Source organism: Aristolochia californica, unplaced genomic scaffold, assembly GCF_029961685.1.
Source record: "Aristolochia californica isolate CCGP_79_NKW_82.1479 unplaced genomic scaffold, dmAriCali1.0.hap1 SCAF_11, whole genome shotgun sequence".
Lineage (NCBI taxonomy): Eukaryota > Viridiplantae > Streptophyta > Magnoliopsida > Piperales > Aristolochiaceae > Aristolochia > Aristolochia californica.
Genome location: NW_027181782.1, coordinates 1650313 through 1667757, shown reverse-complemented (window position 1 = coordinate 1667757; position 17445 = coordinate 1650313). Strand labels below are relative to the sequence as shown.

Below are 17445 nucleotides of genomic sequence, written 5' to 3'. Positions count from 1 at the left end.
TCACAAAATAAAAGAGCTCACACATTGGAGAAACACATGTAGGGACTTAATTTTAATCCATGCAGTGCTGCATCATATCCATCTTGTTTCTTCATGCTTCACAGCAATTACATTGATTCTTGAAACATTTCCAGAACGAAATTCAAGCTCCTTAAAAAGGGAATTAAGAAGGTAACCTTCTTCTATTCCAAATAACCCACATCTAAAACCAATCACAAGTCTCGATTTTCTGTACATAGTTTTAAAATGAGGGGGTGAATACAGAGCCTTCTACACCACTTTATTTTCTGCAGCAATTAAACTAAAGCACTGACGTAAAGGTCATACAGAGCCTTTCACACCACTTTATTTTCTGTATATAATGTTTAATTACTCATATCAGCTATACAAGAAAGCTTGATAGAATTATTATACATGGCGCTAAATCCTCGCGCAATTAAAACTAGTTAAAACATGCCGGTAACAAAACCTGGCCGTCTAACTTTCAAGATGTAAACTTCGGTATAAATAATTGTATTAAATAGAACCTGTTTTGCCATATAATTTCTATTGTCACAGCTTTGATTTAGGTGTGGGATTTGTTGCTTTGACCTTCCTTATTACACCCTCTTGAGTTAATGACACTACAAGCTGCAACATACACAGACAAGATCCAGCAATGTTAAATAAGCTTTCAAATATCAAAGAACATGAGAAGAATAAATCAAATGATGATTGTAATGCTAAGTTGTTATATTTGCTCAGAACTCATGGTTGCGCTAGAGAATAGTCACATAAACTGAAGATTACAATATTACCTCTCCTTTCCTGTTAAACATGCGGCCTGAACAGAAACCACGCGCATTATGCGCAGAAGGGCTTTCAATCTGTAAAACCAGATAACACCAAACACCACAAAACCAGTTTACAGCATACAGAGTGAGAGTTTACAGTCAAAAACCTTGCTGTGAACTACAGAAAATAAAAACCAGAAATCTCAAGCAAAAAAAAAAAAAAAACTCACCACAAATAGCAACCAATCATCAGCTCTACATGATCTGTGGAACCACATCCTGAAGAAGCAAAGAGCAGTTGTAGATTAGACATCTGTCACCCAAGATTCTAATCTAGTACCGCAGCAAGGCCGTTATATAGACTAAGCTTGAACTAGCAGACTGTTCCATAAATATCCAGAGATTCCTATGATATATTTCACTGGGAGGCTTCCGTTTAAAAAAGCTAGAAAAGTAACAATACATCTGAAAGCTGTGGATATAATGGGATTCTGATGGCGCAACTGTAATATTACCTAAGAACACTAGTTGAATGGCATCAACCAGAACTGTTCCAAATAAGATCTACATGAGGAATCAATACCTATTTTGACAGAGGTATGCTATTTTCATGAGTTTCAAGAAACTTATATAGACCCTTTAGTCAGTTTTTATAAGGCTCCTGGATTTTCCACCAGTGGACAAAGTTCATGGAACAAGGGGGATCATCAATACTGATCCAACAACAATATCAATGAAGGGCTTCCTAGACTTCATTATCTGTATCCCACAAGTGCACCAACAAAGCAGTTTAAACCATACAGTAGCACAACCCAGTTGCCTCACTGTGGAAATGGTCACTGGATCATAAATGAGAGTAATGACACCATCAAAGTCCACAAGAGACAGAAGGTAGATAATTCTCAAAACATGAGAGGAGGAGGTCCCTAGGGGCAAGAATGAGCAAGACATGAGACCAGTGAGCAAAATTTTTTTAAGACTAAAAATGACCACCCTCCACAAATAAACAAGAAAAAAAATATAAGTGGATCCTAGGGCTCTCCAACATGATATTCTTTTCATAAATACGGGGTTTCAAGAAATTCAATGAGAAATAAGACTTACGCATGATCCAAGGTGAGTGACCTGGTCTTATAACCTTCTCCTCTGTGAGGATTCAGACTCACACCAAGGAAAATAAGATCAGAAGCATAGGCCACCACGCATCTGCCATAATAGTCATTTGAGCTAATCATTGGGCATAAATATAACTTAATAATATCAACAAGGTCTCACAGATAAAAATTGTTACATGTTGAAATATGTTCAGATTCATTCTCTTAGTGTCTAGATTCATTTGTTGAAATATGTTCAGATTCATTCTCTTATTGTCTAGATTCATTTGTTGAAATATGTCCAGATTTATTCTCTTATTGTATTGCTGAAATCTCTCCTATATTAGAGGCTAGATTAGCTTTAGAAATAGATTGACTTCTTTTTTATTCATCACCATATGTTGTATATGTTCTATATATTGTAGTCATTGTAGTTGTGATCGATGACATCGAATAAGAATTTTTTATTCTTCATTTTCATCATTACAAGTTTCTGGCATGGAATCCAAATGTATGCCAGAGTCCTATTTGTCAAATTGTGGAGTATGGCATTCACTTTTCCACAATTTGCAGTATCTTTGAACTACTTTAGAAATCTTCATTCATAAGCGCTGATGAAAGAATATGAATTTTCTTCTGGACTAAAAAGCCAAATCTAAAGCTTACATGGTCATGCCTCAACAAAACCCAGCATAATTACCTGAAGAGGAAACTGATGTGGGAAATAAAATGGTAAAGATAAATGATAGGCATAGTGAAAAACCACATGAAACGCAAAATCAAGAAAAAGGATAGGAAAATCTTGAGAAGCATTTTATTAAACATGTTAAGGAATAGTCCCACGTGGATTAGTGAGTACAAAGATCTTGAGTTTATTAGTTGGGAAAGAGGTTCCTAAGTTGGCTAGTCATTTTGGGATGGGCCTTGGATCCAACTTCACAAGGTATCAAAGCCGGTACTCATATGTGGGTCTACACCTAAACTATCCACTTGTAGAGCCACAAAAGAGGGCCCCAATTTCACAAAAACATTTAAAGGAAATGCCTGAAAAACCATTTAGACTCAAAAAGAGGGAAATGAATAAAGAAACAGTTATAAATAGCAACATATTCATTTTTAAACAACTGTGAAGAAATATATGATGTCTATGGTTTTCAAATGAACTTTCAGATAATTTTAAAATAAATTTTGGGAAAAGTTTCCCAAGTTTTACAAAAGCTTCAAACTGAATTTCATAAATGGGCCTTTTAAGAATGGGTTTCCTCACCCAAAAAAAGAGCATCCAGTAAAGCCCACGGTACTGGAAGATACTCTTAAGTTTGCATTGTTCAAGTAACATGAGCAAATAACCAATCAAACGACAGAGGAGACTAGGCACAGATGTCTTACCTATGCAAAGCAGGATCATCCGACAGCTTTCCTCTAGTTTTAAACCAGTACATCAGACTGCAACAAGATCCAATTTTCAACATGAGAAAAATAAAATGTACATAAATAAGCTAATAGAAAAGGAGTAGCAAAGAAGGAAACAGTAAAGCAACGAGGTAGATCTGACCTTGGCTTTTTTTTTGTGTAGTTTGTTGAGTTGGTTTTCTCACAAAACCTTATCTCTATGGGCCAAGGGATGTATTTTCTTGTAGCTATCTTGTTTCGATAATCTCTGTATCATATCATTGTTAGGGCCCATATGAACCGTATACTCAATATCATAACACCAGCCAACAACACAAAAATATTACTTATTTAGAGAGAAACAAATTTCACAAGAGATGTTAGAAGAAACAATAAAGAAACCACATCAAACCCAACCCACTCAGGCATAATTACGGAATAACTGGAAAATCCTGTCATCTTACATTAATCATGCCTCTTCAAAAGATAAGTGATGCATATGTATAGAATGTTTCAGTGTGGAACACTATAGAGATGGTAAGAAAATGTTTCTTTCAAAGCCAGCCTCATTCAGAAGCCATAGATCCTACTAACGGATTTCCATTTTCAAATCATAAGCACCTGTTTACACAGATTTCTCTAACTTCTAGATTATCATTTCTATTGCAAGCACACAAAATTTACAAAGCAGGGAGCTAAGCACCTTTTAGATCTAGGAAAACACAAAAGAAAATGTGCAGATGAATCAGTTCCTAGCAACTCAAAATTCAGTTTTTTGGAATCATTAGAAATCATCAAACTTGCAAAAAAAAGTTAGAATAATATTTCTCAATTATTATAGGATATATCCAAATCTTACACTGGAAGAAAAGGATCATAAATACATCTCTCCCGCAGCTCCTCCATGGGTAGAAGCTGCAATAGTAAGTGGTATCAATCTTTAGGAACGGCTTCAGTAGACTGAGATGCATTATAAACATAAAGAATTTCCAAATAGATAAAAGCCACATGTGACTTCTGCTTCCAATCTACAATCGTGAGCACAGATAAATACTGGTACATGAATTTTGTAGAGAAATAAATATCTTGTTCATAAACAATTTGACTGCCAGTAAAATATCAAATTAATAGTACCATCTCTGGATCAGGCACAGCTGGCATCATAACCTCCTGGTGGTCAAAACCTTGCTCCTCCTTCTGTAATAAGAAAATAATATGTTTGATTATTTATGAAAAAGTAAATCATACAGGAAGCAACCAGTATTATGCCTTACCCATAAAAAACAAAAACCATCTGCATACTAAAAGTTAAATACAAGATGCATAAAAAGAACTACACATATTCTTACACCATTACTTCCTAGGCTGTGACAAATAACCAGTATCTAGCTGTAATATTCGTCATGGAGAAAAATCTCCACCCAGAATACATGAACATGAGTCATGGATAAAAGCAGCCATTACATAATTCCTCACTGGAGGGTAATGGTAACACACAGAGACCTCATAGTTTAAATCTCACCCAAAGTGAGTATGCAAACAGACCTCTATGATTTAACTGCATGCATTATTTATTCCTCACATGTTACATGAATGCGACATGAAGTGACAACAAAGAACTCAAAATTAGAGCTCCATATTTTACATTGAGTCTGAAACGTTACAACGTACAGAGTAGAGATATAAGAGAATCCCAACTAGATTTAGATAAGTACCTGAAAAGAAGCAATCAAGGTGAACTTGAGGTTTCCTCCTTGAAAGGCATCAACTTTTCGGGTTGCAAAACTCTTGCCATCACGAAGATGATAAACTTTGTAAATCATCGGCACTACATTTTTATTATCCAGAATATGAGTGTTAGGAAACCAAATCACAAGGAAGCAAAATTAATATAGACCAATAAGAATAAGCCCAGTAAATGTGCCATGAAAAAGGCAATGGCAAAGGTAAGGACTCAGAAGGATAGGATCGCTTGTAAGCCAAAGAAGGCAACAAAAATTAAAATGTATCAGGTGATCAGAAGATGAGAAAATCATCCAAGCTTTCTATATTCCCCAGTCTTAATACAGGATTTCAGAGAATCCTATCATTTATTAAAAGAGACAAATTGTAATAAAATTTAGCCAATGTAACTGGAACCATAATATGGCTATTTCATGCTTCCTTCTAAATTCTGACACAAAAACTGGATTACTTTTTTCAACTACAGATGTCAACAGTTTAAGATTGCAATTACAATTTCTTGATCCCAATTAATGCTGTTCTAGTTGCTGCACATTCATTAAATTCTACTGAACAGCCCAAATAACCAACAACAAATTTTGTAGCATCTGGTCAGATAATGTTGATCATCACTAGGACTATATTCCCGAGCAATTGACCAAGGAACTTCAAACATACTAAAGAGTCGGAATGGCAATAGGACATGTTCAATAGGAACCCAACCTGGCCCAGCCCACTCTGTACGGGGATGGATTTTTTCTTTCACTCTGCAGAAAAAAGCCTGTGTAGTGTCAAGGTGAAAATGAGGTTAACTCAAAACTGTGACCTAACCTGCAAGATTCAGAATATGTATGTGTACACTTTGTCTTTTCTATAATGTCAAGGCCTTCAAAAAAAAATGCAAAAAATAAGTGAGGGTAGTTTAGAAAATAAATTTGATCCTGTTAGTGAATTAAGCTTATGCCATTAATTGTTAAACAAATTCAAAAAAGAAAAAAAAAAGTGAAATCTTCAACTATTTGATGGCATAAGTGGAACTTTATGTGGACGAGGAAAGGTTCCAGAGGATGGGGCAGGAATGGGGTAGGGGATGGTGTTGCTTTCCTGAATCCTGGCCCGAATCCAACCTGTTGTCATCCACAACAAATGAGTTTGGTGTTTGCCAAATAAAAAAATAATTGCTTATAATTTCTTGTTAATAGCTTTGAACTAGTTATTTGTTAGCTCTGTTTGTCCCCATCCATGCTGTCATCCATCTTACAAGCCATTCAAAAGAGCTACTGTTTGTCAGGTTTCATTAGTTTTGGTCCCAAAAACAAGGGAGAACAGCTGTTGCCAGTTGTGTGGTGTTTCCAAATAAAACTGTGGGAAGCTGAAACTCTTAATTAGTATGGATGTTTCCCACTTCAAGGTACTTGAACTGTTTTCAGATCATTCACATGCAAAACTTTCAGCATCATCACATAAAATATGTACGGAAGTGCAAAATATTTAGAAAGAGAGTCACAAATGTGGCCTCAAATATTTCTATCTTCAAGACAAAAGAGAACGATGAGCTTACTGTTTAAATCACCAGCAAGAAGAAAACAAGCATGAAGACTATGCACTAGTTTAAGGCAGTCCACAGTCTTACAAGCTGCCGCTAATGCCTGTAAATCATGTATTTTTTATGTTAGGCCATTACTTAAGAGTTTAGTTTTTAATGAACAAAACTTATCAAGAAACTGCACTATAAATTTGTTAAGAAAAAATGTCTTTAATACTTTACCCACACACAATGTATAAGAAAAGGTCAAATTCATAGCACTAGTATGATTGTATTCCATAACCATTTGTAAAAAGTTAAGCAATTAAAATAATAACTAAGAACATAACAGAAGCAACATTGTCATAAAAATATCGAGAACAAACTTCTCATCAGAAAGCTGTTTTGCTTGCAAGATACCCTGGATGCACTTTGTAAAATGTGAATCCCAACAAACATCACACCCATATAAAAGAACAAATATCATCATAGACATGAAGTAACTGCCATGGAGGATGTGACTTAGCCATGAGCCAACTAATCAACGAAGTCTAATCTCCTTCAATAACAAGGGGACCAATGAAGAATTGCTTATAGAGCCTTAAACAATGAAAGAGAGCACAGAGTTCTGCTTAGAGGAGTCACAAACACCCAAGGGAATAGCAAAAACACGGAGATCCATACCTGAATGATCTCTAAACTGTATTGCAGATTCTTTAGCATGATTTGGGGTTAATTTGCATGATATTGTTGTGGGTGATTAATTCCCTCTAGATACAGGAAGAGTTTTTTCTTTCAGGCTGTTCCTTGCTCCACTTTAGTACTATTGTAATTTTTCCCTTCAATGAATCTTCTCACTTTATTCAAAAAAGATACACTGGATGCCAGAGAATTTTCAATCTTTTGAAGGCTAAATACTTTTGCATTGCCCACAATTTGAAAGTATTACCACTGAGCATAAAAGTGTTCATTTGTATTAGTAAACTCAATGAACATATGCCAATTCAACTATATGTAAAACTTAAGGAACCATACTAAGGTTATATTAGCCAAATTTGACAGCTTTCATAGTGAAACTCTGATCCATTAAGGCAATATAAGATAGAAAATACCAAAAAAAAAACTCAAAACATACTTGTCCAATTGTCTGTCCGCCAAAAACCGGTTCAAATCTTGGAGAATCTGGCAAAGTAAATCCACGGAACAAGTCCACCTTCAAGAGAAAGGTGAGAGGAGAATCAGCAAGACGTAATATGATTTCCTTCAGTGTCAATGCAGAGGAAATTACAAACCATAGAAGTGAGGTGTACCATGTTATGACTAACAAAAAAGAAAAAGAGAAGCTTCATCTAAGTGCTTATTTTACAATTGTAAAATTCTTTATAAATGGATACAGCAATCTAATCTCTGATTAAGTAATCACTGTGGATTCCATTCTAACGCTCTCAGAACACTAAAATACATGACAAAAAGAACATATTTTCTTCATAATTTTTGACAAGTCATTTAAGTTGACACAATGCAATAATTCTAATCCACGTGACATGTATGATGTTGGTATGCAAGTAGGTGCAATAACATCATATAAAAAATAACAATATCAATAGCAATGATTCTCGATGTTGTTATAAATGGACCAGTCATTGACCCAAAAGGATGGCCAGGTGTGGTTGAACAGAAAAAAAAAACAGCATTTGAACCAGATGAAGTGACAATTTAATGAAAAAAATAGAGATTGGAGAAACACAGCTCCCCCCAGTTAATTGTCTGCATGCGGTGGACTCAGATCATGCCTATGAAGGGACTTCCATGCAGCATGGGGGGCAGGCAGCTTCCCGGCATGCAGACAAAGGATCTCCCCCTTCCTTTTTTGCATGGTGGTGGTGGCCGGCCTAGTCAGCTAGGTTTGTTCTCCTATTCTGGATCTTGCCATGTCAGACCCTGAGAAGGAACTAGGTCCAGGTGTTACAACATTAATAATCAGTACAACTCGTAGTCATACTGCTTGAGACTGGGATAACCAAAAAAACACTAAAAATAAGCTTAAACATGACTAATAACATGAAAATGGCATCTTTAAACAAAATAAATAATAACTTCAAAGTGGCAGCATATACTTGTCTAGTCTGAATGTAGAAAAAAATCATAGAGGCCGTAGAAGCCATACTTCCAGGGGCTCTAGCCTCAATATATGCTCCACCATCGAGAGCGTTTCCACGGTTTCATCTGCATTCCAGATTGACTTTGGCTGAAGCAAAGAGCAGTACTCATGACGTAGCACCAGGCAGGTTAGCTGTCACACTCACATTGAGTCAGGTATGATTCTACAAAACTATTTAGAGATTGGTCATAAGGTCAATATCAAGAAATACAATTGTTAGAAAATACCTCCAGGGGTATTTTGGTCATTTTACCACCTATGTTGAAAATTTTATTTATGTAATCTTATTCTACATGTTAAATTATGTCAGTGGTTAAATTTTCGTGTACATAGGATGTGTAGTTAGAGAGATATAAGGTGTTTGATGTTTATTAAGTGTATTGGGGTATTTTTGTAATTTATAACTCAAAACAATTATTTAAGATGTCTGGGAATTTGTGCATGATTCCCAAAAAAACCTGCTCTTCAGAAAACTCCTTTCTCTTTTGCTCTTAATTTTCTCCTCCTCCTTTACCCAAATCTTGATTTTTACAATAATAATTTAGAAGGTTGGAACTTGTTCACATTTTCCTATATTAGATAAACACAGTCACAAGATAAGCTAAAAAGTAAGAGGTGGGACACAAAATGTCAAAAGAAAAAGAGGTCAAACATGATCAATTTGATGAATTTGAAGAAGAATTTGAGAAGAGTTCTCAAAAAGTGCAAACAAGAGGATTCTGTTGTATTTCTAAAAAGGTGGCTTCTCAGTCATAGACAATTTAATGAATTAGTTTTTATATTAGGCCAAGAAGTCGAATTAACTTCCTGCACAAAGGGCAGTTTGGTCATTTGCCTTTAGTTAGCAAAGTTATTTATGTCATTTTTTCTTATTTTAAGTTTTTAACTGATAGGTGCATTAGTTATTAAGTTAGAAGGGGCATCTGCTTCCCTATAAATCTAAAGTGCAATCTTGGCCTTTAGGGTTTGTTTTGATTCCACATCTACATCAGAAGTAACTCAGAAGCTTCTAGATAAAAATAAAATGACTGATGGGTGTTAAGAATATATCAGTCCACAAACCCTAATGACTGAAAATATAAAAGCAAAATCAAATTGTTCTCAACTAGTTCTCTGGGGCTAACGAAAATGCTCATAAAGGCAACAAAATCTAAGGACTTTTAAATGCCACTAAATGATATGTTCAAATTGAGCTTGCTCAAACTTGATGTTAGGAAATTGTTGAATGGGAAAAAGTTTCGCATTGAAAAATGAGAAGAAAAGTTAATGGATTATAAAGTTGAGCAATGGGCCTCGTAAGTTGCTAGTCATTTTAGGATAGAACCAGGCTCAACACAAAATTCAACATGGAATCAAGGTAGGTTGAGTGTGTGGGCTCAAAGCCCAGTTTGTGCTCCCCAGCTTATCTGTGTGTTGTGGGCTCCATGAGATAGAAGTTTGTATGTTATGGGCTCCATGAAGGAGTTTGTGTGGCTCATTAGAGGGTTTGTGTCAATGTCTCAGGCCCATTATGTGTAAACTTGGACATTGAGTGAGAAAAAGTTCCACATTGGAGAAGAAAGGTTGATGGGTTATAAGGTTGAGCACTAGAAAAGTCACATATTATAAGCCTCCTAAGTTACTAGTCATTTTGTGATGGAACCAAGCTCAACCCAAAAATTCAACAATAATCATGATTCTCGAAATTGCCAATTAAAGACTGTAAATAATTTAAAAAGGAAAATATTATTGTATCAGTTACCTTTGATAGAGCAGTAATATTGACCTCATGAATGGAATTGAAAGCACCTACAGTATAATAACCAAAGTCAGTTGAAACGAAGTAAAGACAACATGCAAGAGCCTGAATCAAGCCATCTCAACTGCCAAGATAACAAAAAGCTATTTCACTGAGGCTCTACCTATGAACCAAATTTGTTACTCTCATTGGCTATATTACTAAAGAATGCTACTTGGCTTTTTGCATCAATTAGCAAAGCGTTAATATTGTGAAGTTGGGTCCAAGGCCCATCCCAAAATTACTAGCCAACTTAAAATGAAACCTCTTTCCCAGCTAATAAACTCAAGATCTTTGTACTCACTAATCCATGTGGGACTATTCCTTAACAAATATAAAATGCATCTTAATCATGTTTACAAGTTAAGTGGAGTCACAAAACAGATCTTTATTCGCTGACACCAAAAAGATAAAACATATTCAAAAAACCATAGATAAGAATAATGAAGGATATACATAAGAATGATGGAAAAATTCTCAAATTGCTAATATGAATCTCTGACATTCAACATTTTCTACTTCACCAGATAATTTCCTGAAGCTTTCATGTAAAAGAAGCACTCATAAAAGATATCATATTTCAAAATATAATTTGTACAGCTACTTTTTAAACTTTGAGAGTATTAGAATTGATTCCAGATTTTTAGATGTAACAAATGCCAATTCTAATACTCTGATTGCCATGCATACCACATTTCAAAATATAATTTGTACAGCTACTTTTTAAACTTTGAGAGTATTAGAATTGATTCCAGATTTTTAGATGTAACAAATGCCAATTCTAATACTCTGATTGCCATGCATACCACGTGGATCAGCACCACAAACGAGGAAAAGAGATAACAAGTGAGCAAGGGAGACACACACATGCACATGCGTGCGCACACACACACACATACACAGGGAGAAGAGAGAAACAGAGACAGAGACAGACAGAGACAGAGACAGAAAGAGAGACAAAGAGAGGGGAGAGGATAGCGCTTGGCATCACAGGTAACCCCAGAACTCCCTGGCCTGTTATGAGTTAATTTTCTAGCTTCAGGTGTAAAAATAAGGGCATAAAGTATTGGACCCCATGCTGCAAACTTAGAGGAACCCAACCCGTCCAAGAATTTCCTCCAGTCACCAACCCTGCTTAAGTGGTTCCACTTTTCTCTCCATCCAGCTCTAAGCAGGATGGGTCAAGTTGGATCCCCCATTTAAATGCTCTGCTGCCATCCCTAGAGACCAGGGTACTTTGTGCCTGCACGTGAACCATATAAAGGAGGGAAATGACCAACCTGAAATAAGAAATGACATTATCATGTCCTCTTTTAGCACATATTAGCAACTAATGCTCAAAGGAACACGATTATGGAACAGACACAACATGCCAGATGTTCAACAATCAGTGCATAAACAATAGGCTGAGAACGGCACCTACATAAAAGAAGCTTAGAGGTTCATATTGTAAAATGACACCTAAAATTGATGTGGGTAGCTCTAATAACTACACAAATTAAAACATGAAATCCTATCCCACTACCAACAATTTTCAGGCAAGTTGATTTATTTGATACTTTGACAAATCTACTGCTCACCGTAGCCAAAATAATCATATTTCTTCAGGTGAAGCTCCAGTTGATTTCCTTCACCATCATTGTCATTTCCAGAAACCTCAGCCTGCCAATAGATACAAAATGAGCAGTTGCATCCGACAAGAACATGCAAAAGACAAGGTAGGAGAGGGACTGAATCGAAAATTAATTGTTTGTAGAAGTACATATCCACCCTTTTGGCTAATATAACTACTTGATGAGAAGAGTACCAATCAAATTACAGGCAAATTAAAGAAACGTCCTTCCACTGGGAAAACATTTATATCAGCCAATGTTACATTCTTTGAAGATATTCTATATTTCTCCATGCCTACTACTTCACATATTACACCTTTTCACACGAATCATGTTGAGCCTCATGCCACTAGTTGCAAAATCAAAGCCATTACAGATTTATCAATGCAGAAAAAACCTCCCAAGACACCAACAAAGGCTCTCGCTCTATTACCTATGCTAACACCTCCTTCATCTGCAGTTCTTGAGGTAAGTGATTCATAAACGTCAATGAAGATAGTAGTGTTTAACTCAAGGATAAAACAATGTATAGAAGACTGGTAGGTAAACTTATTTATATTACAATTATGCATGCAGATATATCATTAGTTGTAACCATGGTTAGTTAATTATGGAGTGTCCTCATAAAGTTCATTTGGAGGTAGCTCACAAATATTGTGATACTTAAAGGGTGCACAAAGAAAAGGTTTGTTGTATGAGTCATATAGTCACTTAAAGATTGAGGCATATTCAGATGCAAACTATGCAAAAACCAAATTGAATAAAAAATCTACTATTGTGTATTTGCAAGTGGAAATTTAATTAGTTGAAAGAGTAAGAAACAAAACCGTGGCTCACTCTAGTGTAGATGCAAAATACAGAGTAATGGCGCATACGGTCAATAAACTTATGTGCGTCATGTCTGTGTTACAAGAGTTGAATTTTCTAAATATAAAGACCACAACCATATATTATGATAATCAAGCGACAATTGTTATTGCAAATAATCGTATATTTTATGAACGAACCAAGCATGTACAAGTCGATTGCCACTTCATCCGTGATGCACTGATGAGTGGAGCAATGGTCACTCCATATGTTCGATCTGTTAATCAAATTGGTGAATTCACCAAAGCCTTTGGCAGGAGAAAATTCAGGATTTTTTGTACCAAGCCAGGGCTTATTAATATATTCGCTCCAGCTTGAGGGGGAGGGTCAGGATTCATGTAAGGGTATTTTGGTCTATTCACCTCCTAGTATATTCCTCTGAAAGCAGCTGTAAGTTAGTTATTATGTTAGAAGCATAAGGTTCAATTTTGGGAATATTTCTAATCAGTATTTAGTGATTTATGAGAGTTTGAGTCTTTTTAACTTAGTAAAACTTTCACTTAAGTTGTTAATTCAATATAAGGAGGGTCAATCTGCTCCCCCATCAAGTGCTGGGCAAACACACTCTTTCCTCTCTCTTCTCTCTATTTTGCTTCCTTTTCTCCCTCTTTCTTCAACAAGTTCGTATTCTTACAATACTCATATATAAAAAACTAATCAAAGTGTAACTCTTGAAGAAGAAAAAAAACGATAAGAGACAAAATATATTATAACTAAAAGAACTGCTGGATATTTTTCATGAAATAGCATAACTCTTTGTTGCAATATTTAATTGATACAGATCTTGAATCCAATTCATGATAGTGAAATAGTGGCTACAAAGATCAGAATAGAGAAAAAATCAGGACTTACATCACCCTCCCAGATGAAGTATACGCCATCTCCAGTTTCTCCTACCCTCACTATAAGATCACCAGCATCTACAACATTCCAGAAATATTAACAAAAGTATAAGTGCATTTCCTATAACGTTCAGGCACAGAAGAATTCAGACATATAAATTCCTCGTAATAAAAAGCTCTGAAGATGTGACAAGCTACACAGTTCTACCTAAATTCAACGTGCTCTCAAACATTTTCACTATATAGAAAGCACTTGACTTATATAAACGACAAGTTCTTTTTATTGATTCTGCAATTCAACAGACTCGACAATGTCTTTCACAGAGGCAACGTAAATAAAGATAACAAAACAACCCAGAGGGTCATAAAAATAAATAAATCCATAAATAAAGACGCATCACCATAATATTTAAACTCCACGACTTGAGCAATCTTTCTCAGAGACGAACTTGGAAGCCTTTGCAACAATGGCACATCTCCAAGGAACTCCGTTACTGCTAAAAGAAAAAGTAAAATAGTCAAAGATGAAGTTTTGGACTTGAAACAGCAACTACGCAGCATAAACCGTAACGCCTTTATACCGACAAACGGATAGACTGAAGAAAAACAAAAAATTAAGGAAAGGAACATCCGCAAACTGAAAAACACTCAACCATCGGAAACATCACTAATAAAACTTCAGACTCCAAACTGCTCTACCGCAACGTGTACAGTAATGCCAATGCATCAAACAGAGAAACAGAAGAAAAAGCAGAACTAACAAAGAAAACATCAGTAAAGCGAAAAAGTCAGCCACCGGAAGCCTCACAACGCACCAAAGACAAAAAAAAAATCGACTAGAAACTTTGAACAGCTCTAATCACAGAAACAGTAATGTCGCTACTATGAACACCGACACTGTTCGAAAAGCAGACAAACCGAGAAATTCAGCCACCAGTACCATCATAATGCACACCTCGTCAACGAAACAAAACTCAACAAATCAATCCAATAACTTCAGATATAAATCAAACAACAATGCGCCAATAGCGATAGACAACCAAACACTGCGTTTAAATTCCCGCTCGTCCACACACCTGATTCGTGATCCATTCCGGAAAAGAGAACTCGGAGAGAAATCTGAAACAACTCTTCGCCGTCTTGGAATTGGACAGCTGAGAGCTTTTCGTATCTGCGGTTGACAGTGGAGCCTTAAAGTAATCAAATTTGGCGGAGGAGTCTTCCCCGGTGAAGTAGCTTTCTTACGAGCACGGTAATCCGGTGGATAACAAAACTTCACCTGCGGCCGGCGTGGTTCGGTTGGTCGGCACCGTTCGTCTTTGTGGGCCCTGAACGAGACATACGATTGTATCGTGGATGACGTCGGATTTGAAGGGCTGAAACATGTTGGGAGCATGGGACAATCCGGAGAGCAAATGTTATAATTCTTCCCTTTCAGTTTCTAAAATTACAATACATCGATTTATTAACAAAAATGCCCTTATAAGCAATCGAATCTCTACTCAACTTGTTCAAGTTTAAAAAAAACAAATCAACCTACCATTATGGACCCAAGGCTCTTAATAGCAATTTGAACCAAGTAAATTTATAAAAGAGAGCTAAGTCAAAGGCAAATAAAACTGTTAGTGCAATGTTAGTTTTATTCTTATTTGCACAAAACAGACCGAAAGGAAACATGTGGACAAGCTTCCACTCCCGCCCCCGCCCCTATTCTAACCTAACCCCATAGTGTATGTCTTTTTTTTCCATTCCTTTATCATTCGCCTTTATTCCCCTTCCCTTTTTCTCCTTTTCGTTCGGTTATTTTTTATTTTTTTCTTATGAACATTAATACCCTCTTACTAATACGGGGAGGTTTTCTCATTTGCACTGTTTTACTCTATTTCTAGTATTAAATACAACTAATATGTAAATAAGATAAGATAATCATTTATGTCATGCATTTACTTCATCGTGGTCCTCATTGAAAAGTTAGAAACCCAATTTAATACATGGTTGAAATGTACTAACCTAATGTCACTAAAGTTTATTTACTAAAGTTTGTAAAATTATAGGGAACTATATTCAAATATGTGATATATCTACTAGTCAACGTAGTTTCATTGTGAGTCTATATATACCTATTGTTATTTGTCCACCAACCAAATATTGCATTTTACAACCAACACAATATAATGTCACTAACACACTATTTTATAAGTTACAAACCTCATTTACCATAATGAAACATGTTGACAACATAGTGTCGTAAGTAGTCGATAATATAGTATTAGAATATGACAATATAGTTCGTGATGAATGGCTAATATAATACACATTTATTTTTTAAAATAAGATTAATGGTGTCAATTGTTCAATAACAAAAATATTATACTTTACAATGTTGCACAAGATTATGTATCTTCGTAACATACTATTTTACAACCTAGAAACATATTTATCTGAAATGAAACATGCAAGTAACATTAACCTTATATTAATTTAGTCGATAATATAGAATATTGTTTCTACTTAACACTATAATTTTTAAATCTATACATGGTATATGATATATTTTTTGTTTGTATAAAACTAAAGCTAAATCTTACGTGCTAGTAATACATATGATTTGTTTTATAGTTCATGTTTAATGGTGTGTGGAAAATATTAGTTACTTTGTATTATGACGGGGATCTCGCATTAGATGGTAATGTTTATGAAGGGCACACTTCCAAAGTTATGTTTGTTAAAAAGACAAATACCATAGGTTGAAGGAATTAATAACTGACATGCTAAAATGAACACGTCCAAGTTTGACATCTCCATATATTATACATGAACATATGACCCCGCAAATATCAGTCTTGTTGTCATTCATATGACATAGATAAGTAAGCAATCATTCCATCTTGCTACACTAGGCATGTCCAAAATGTCATCATTGTATGTGGTGAAGAGAGCAAATGAACTATCTAGGTATATTTTTAGGCTTGTAGTATTATGCACATATTTTTGTTTATGTTTATGGGTATTCACATATGCAAGTAGTTTATTAAATTGTAGGCCACTTAATATATTTAGTGTGATTGAGAAAGTTTTTGACATCAGTTCTCAACCTATAAATATTGACATCAAGGCTATCTCTAGTGATTATTTGAGATATACAATGATTGGCCCCACCATTCATGAGCCAAATGATGTTTTACAAAACAATTGTTATGTACATAGTTTATAGGGTTTTTCATATTTATGTATAATATTTAACTATATGTGATATTTCATTCATATTCATAGTCATTATCATCTTATTGTAGATGGGGGTAGATGACATGCAGGTAAGTCGGCTTCTTCATCATATGGTCGATGAATAAGGCAATTATTTGCATTTGGAACTTAAACTTGGATATCCACCCATAGATACCAATGCATATAGTGTGAAATCCCTACGTTGGCTTAGATGACAGTGGGAACCTCAATCTGGATGACGTCGTTAATGTCACCTTCAACCAAGATCCGTTAACCATGTCTCATCTATTGAACTTGCTAGCAAGAGTTAAAGCAATGATGAAATAGACTTTGCGCCTCCCACTACCTCTAGAATTGAACTTGTCCCTATTGTAGCAATAGAGTTAGGGGCAAATGATGATGATGCAATGGTACAAATATTTGAGTATGAACATTTACAAAGGTAACCATAGTT

At 35.5% G+C, this 17445-nt stretch overlaps 1 protein-coding gene across 2 annotated transcripts; it reads right to left on the bottom strand.

Moving 5' to 3' along the window:
• Nucleotides 1-163: 163 nt before the first annotated feature.
• Nucleotides 164-15134, bottom strand: LOC137943886 (acyl-CoA hydrolase 2-like). 2 transcript variants are annotated; one of them, XM_068789307.1, is made up of 17 exons: nucleotides 14843-15134; nucleotides 14168-14263; nucleotides 13777-13844; nucleotides 12025-12106; nucleotides 10409-10455; nucleotides 8674-8799; nucleotides 7642-7719; nucleotides 6543-6630; nucleotides 4975-5087; nucleotides 4394-4456; nucleotides 4119-4174; nucleotides 3423-3527; nucleotides 3257-3313; nucleotides 1878-1979; nucleotides 1004-1052; nucleotides 798-866; nucleotides 164-630 (listed from the first exon to the last, which is right to left on the bottom strand). In XM_068789307.1, exons 1-17 carry the CDS (start codon nucleotides 14856-14858, stop codon nucleotides 553-555), a joined length of 1293 nt encoding a protein of 430 aa, XP_068645408.1. In that variant the 5' UTR covers nucleotides 14859-15134; the 3' UTR covers nucleotides 164-552. The 2 variants fall into 2 exon arrangements, with proteins under 2 accessions (XP_068645408.1, XP_068645409.1); XM_068789308.1 differs by having other exon boundaries at nucleotides 14168-14260.
• Nucleotides 15135-17445: the final 2311 nt, after the last annotated feature.

Coding starts and splice junctions, on each gene's coding strand:
- LOC137943886 (XM_068789307.1), bottom strand. Junction 4,457..4,974: donor CCTTGATTGCTTCTTTTCAG/GTACTTATCTAA, acceptor TTCTTATTACAG/AAGGAGGAGCAAGGTTTTGA. Junction 1,053..1,877: donor TCACTCACCTTGGATCATGC/GTAAGTCTTATT, acceptor TTGCTTCTTCAG/GATGTGGTTCCACAGATCAT.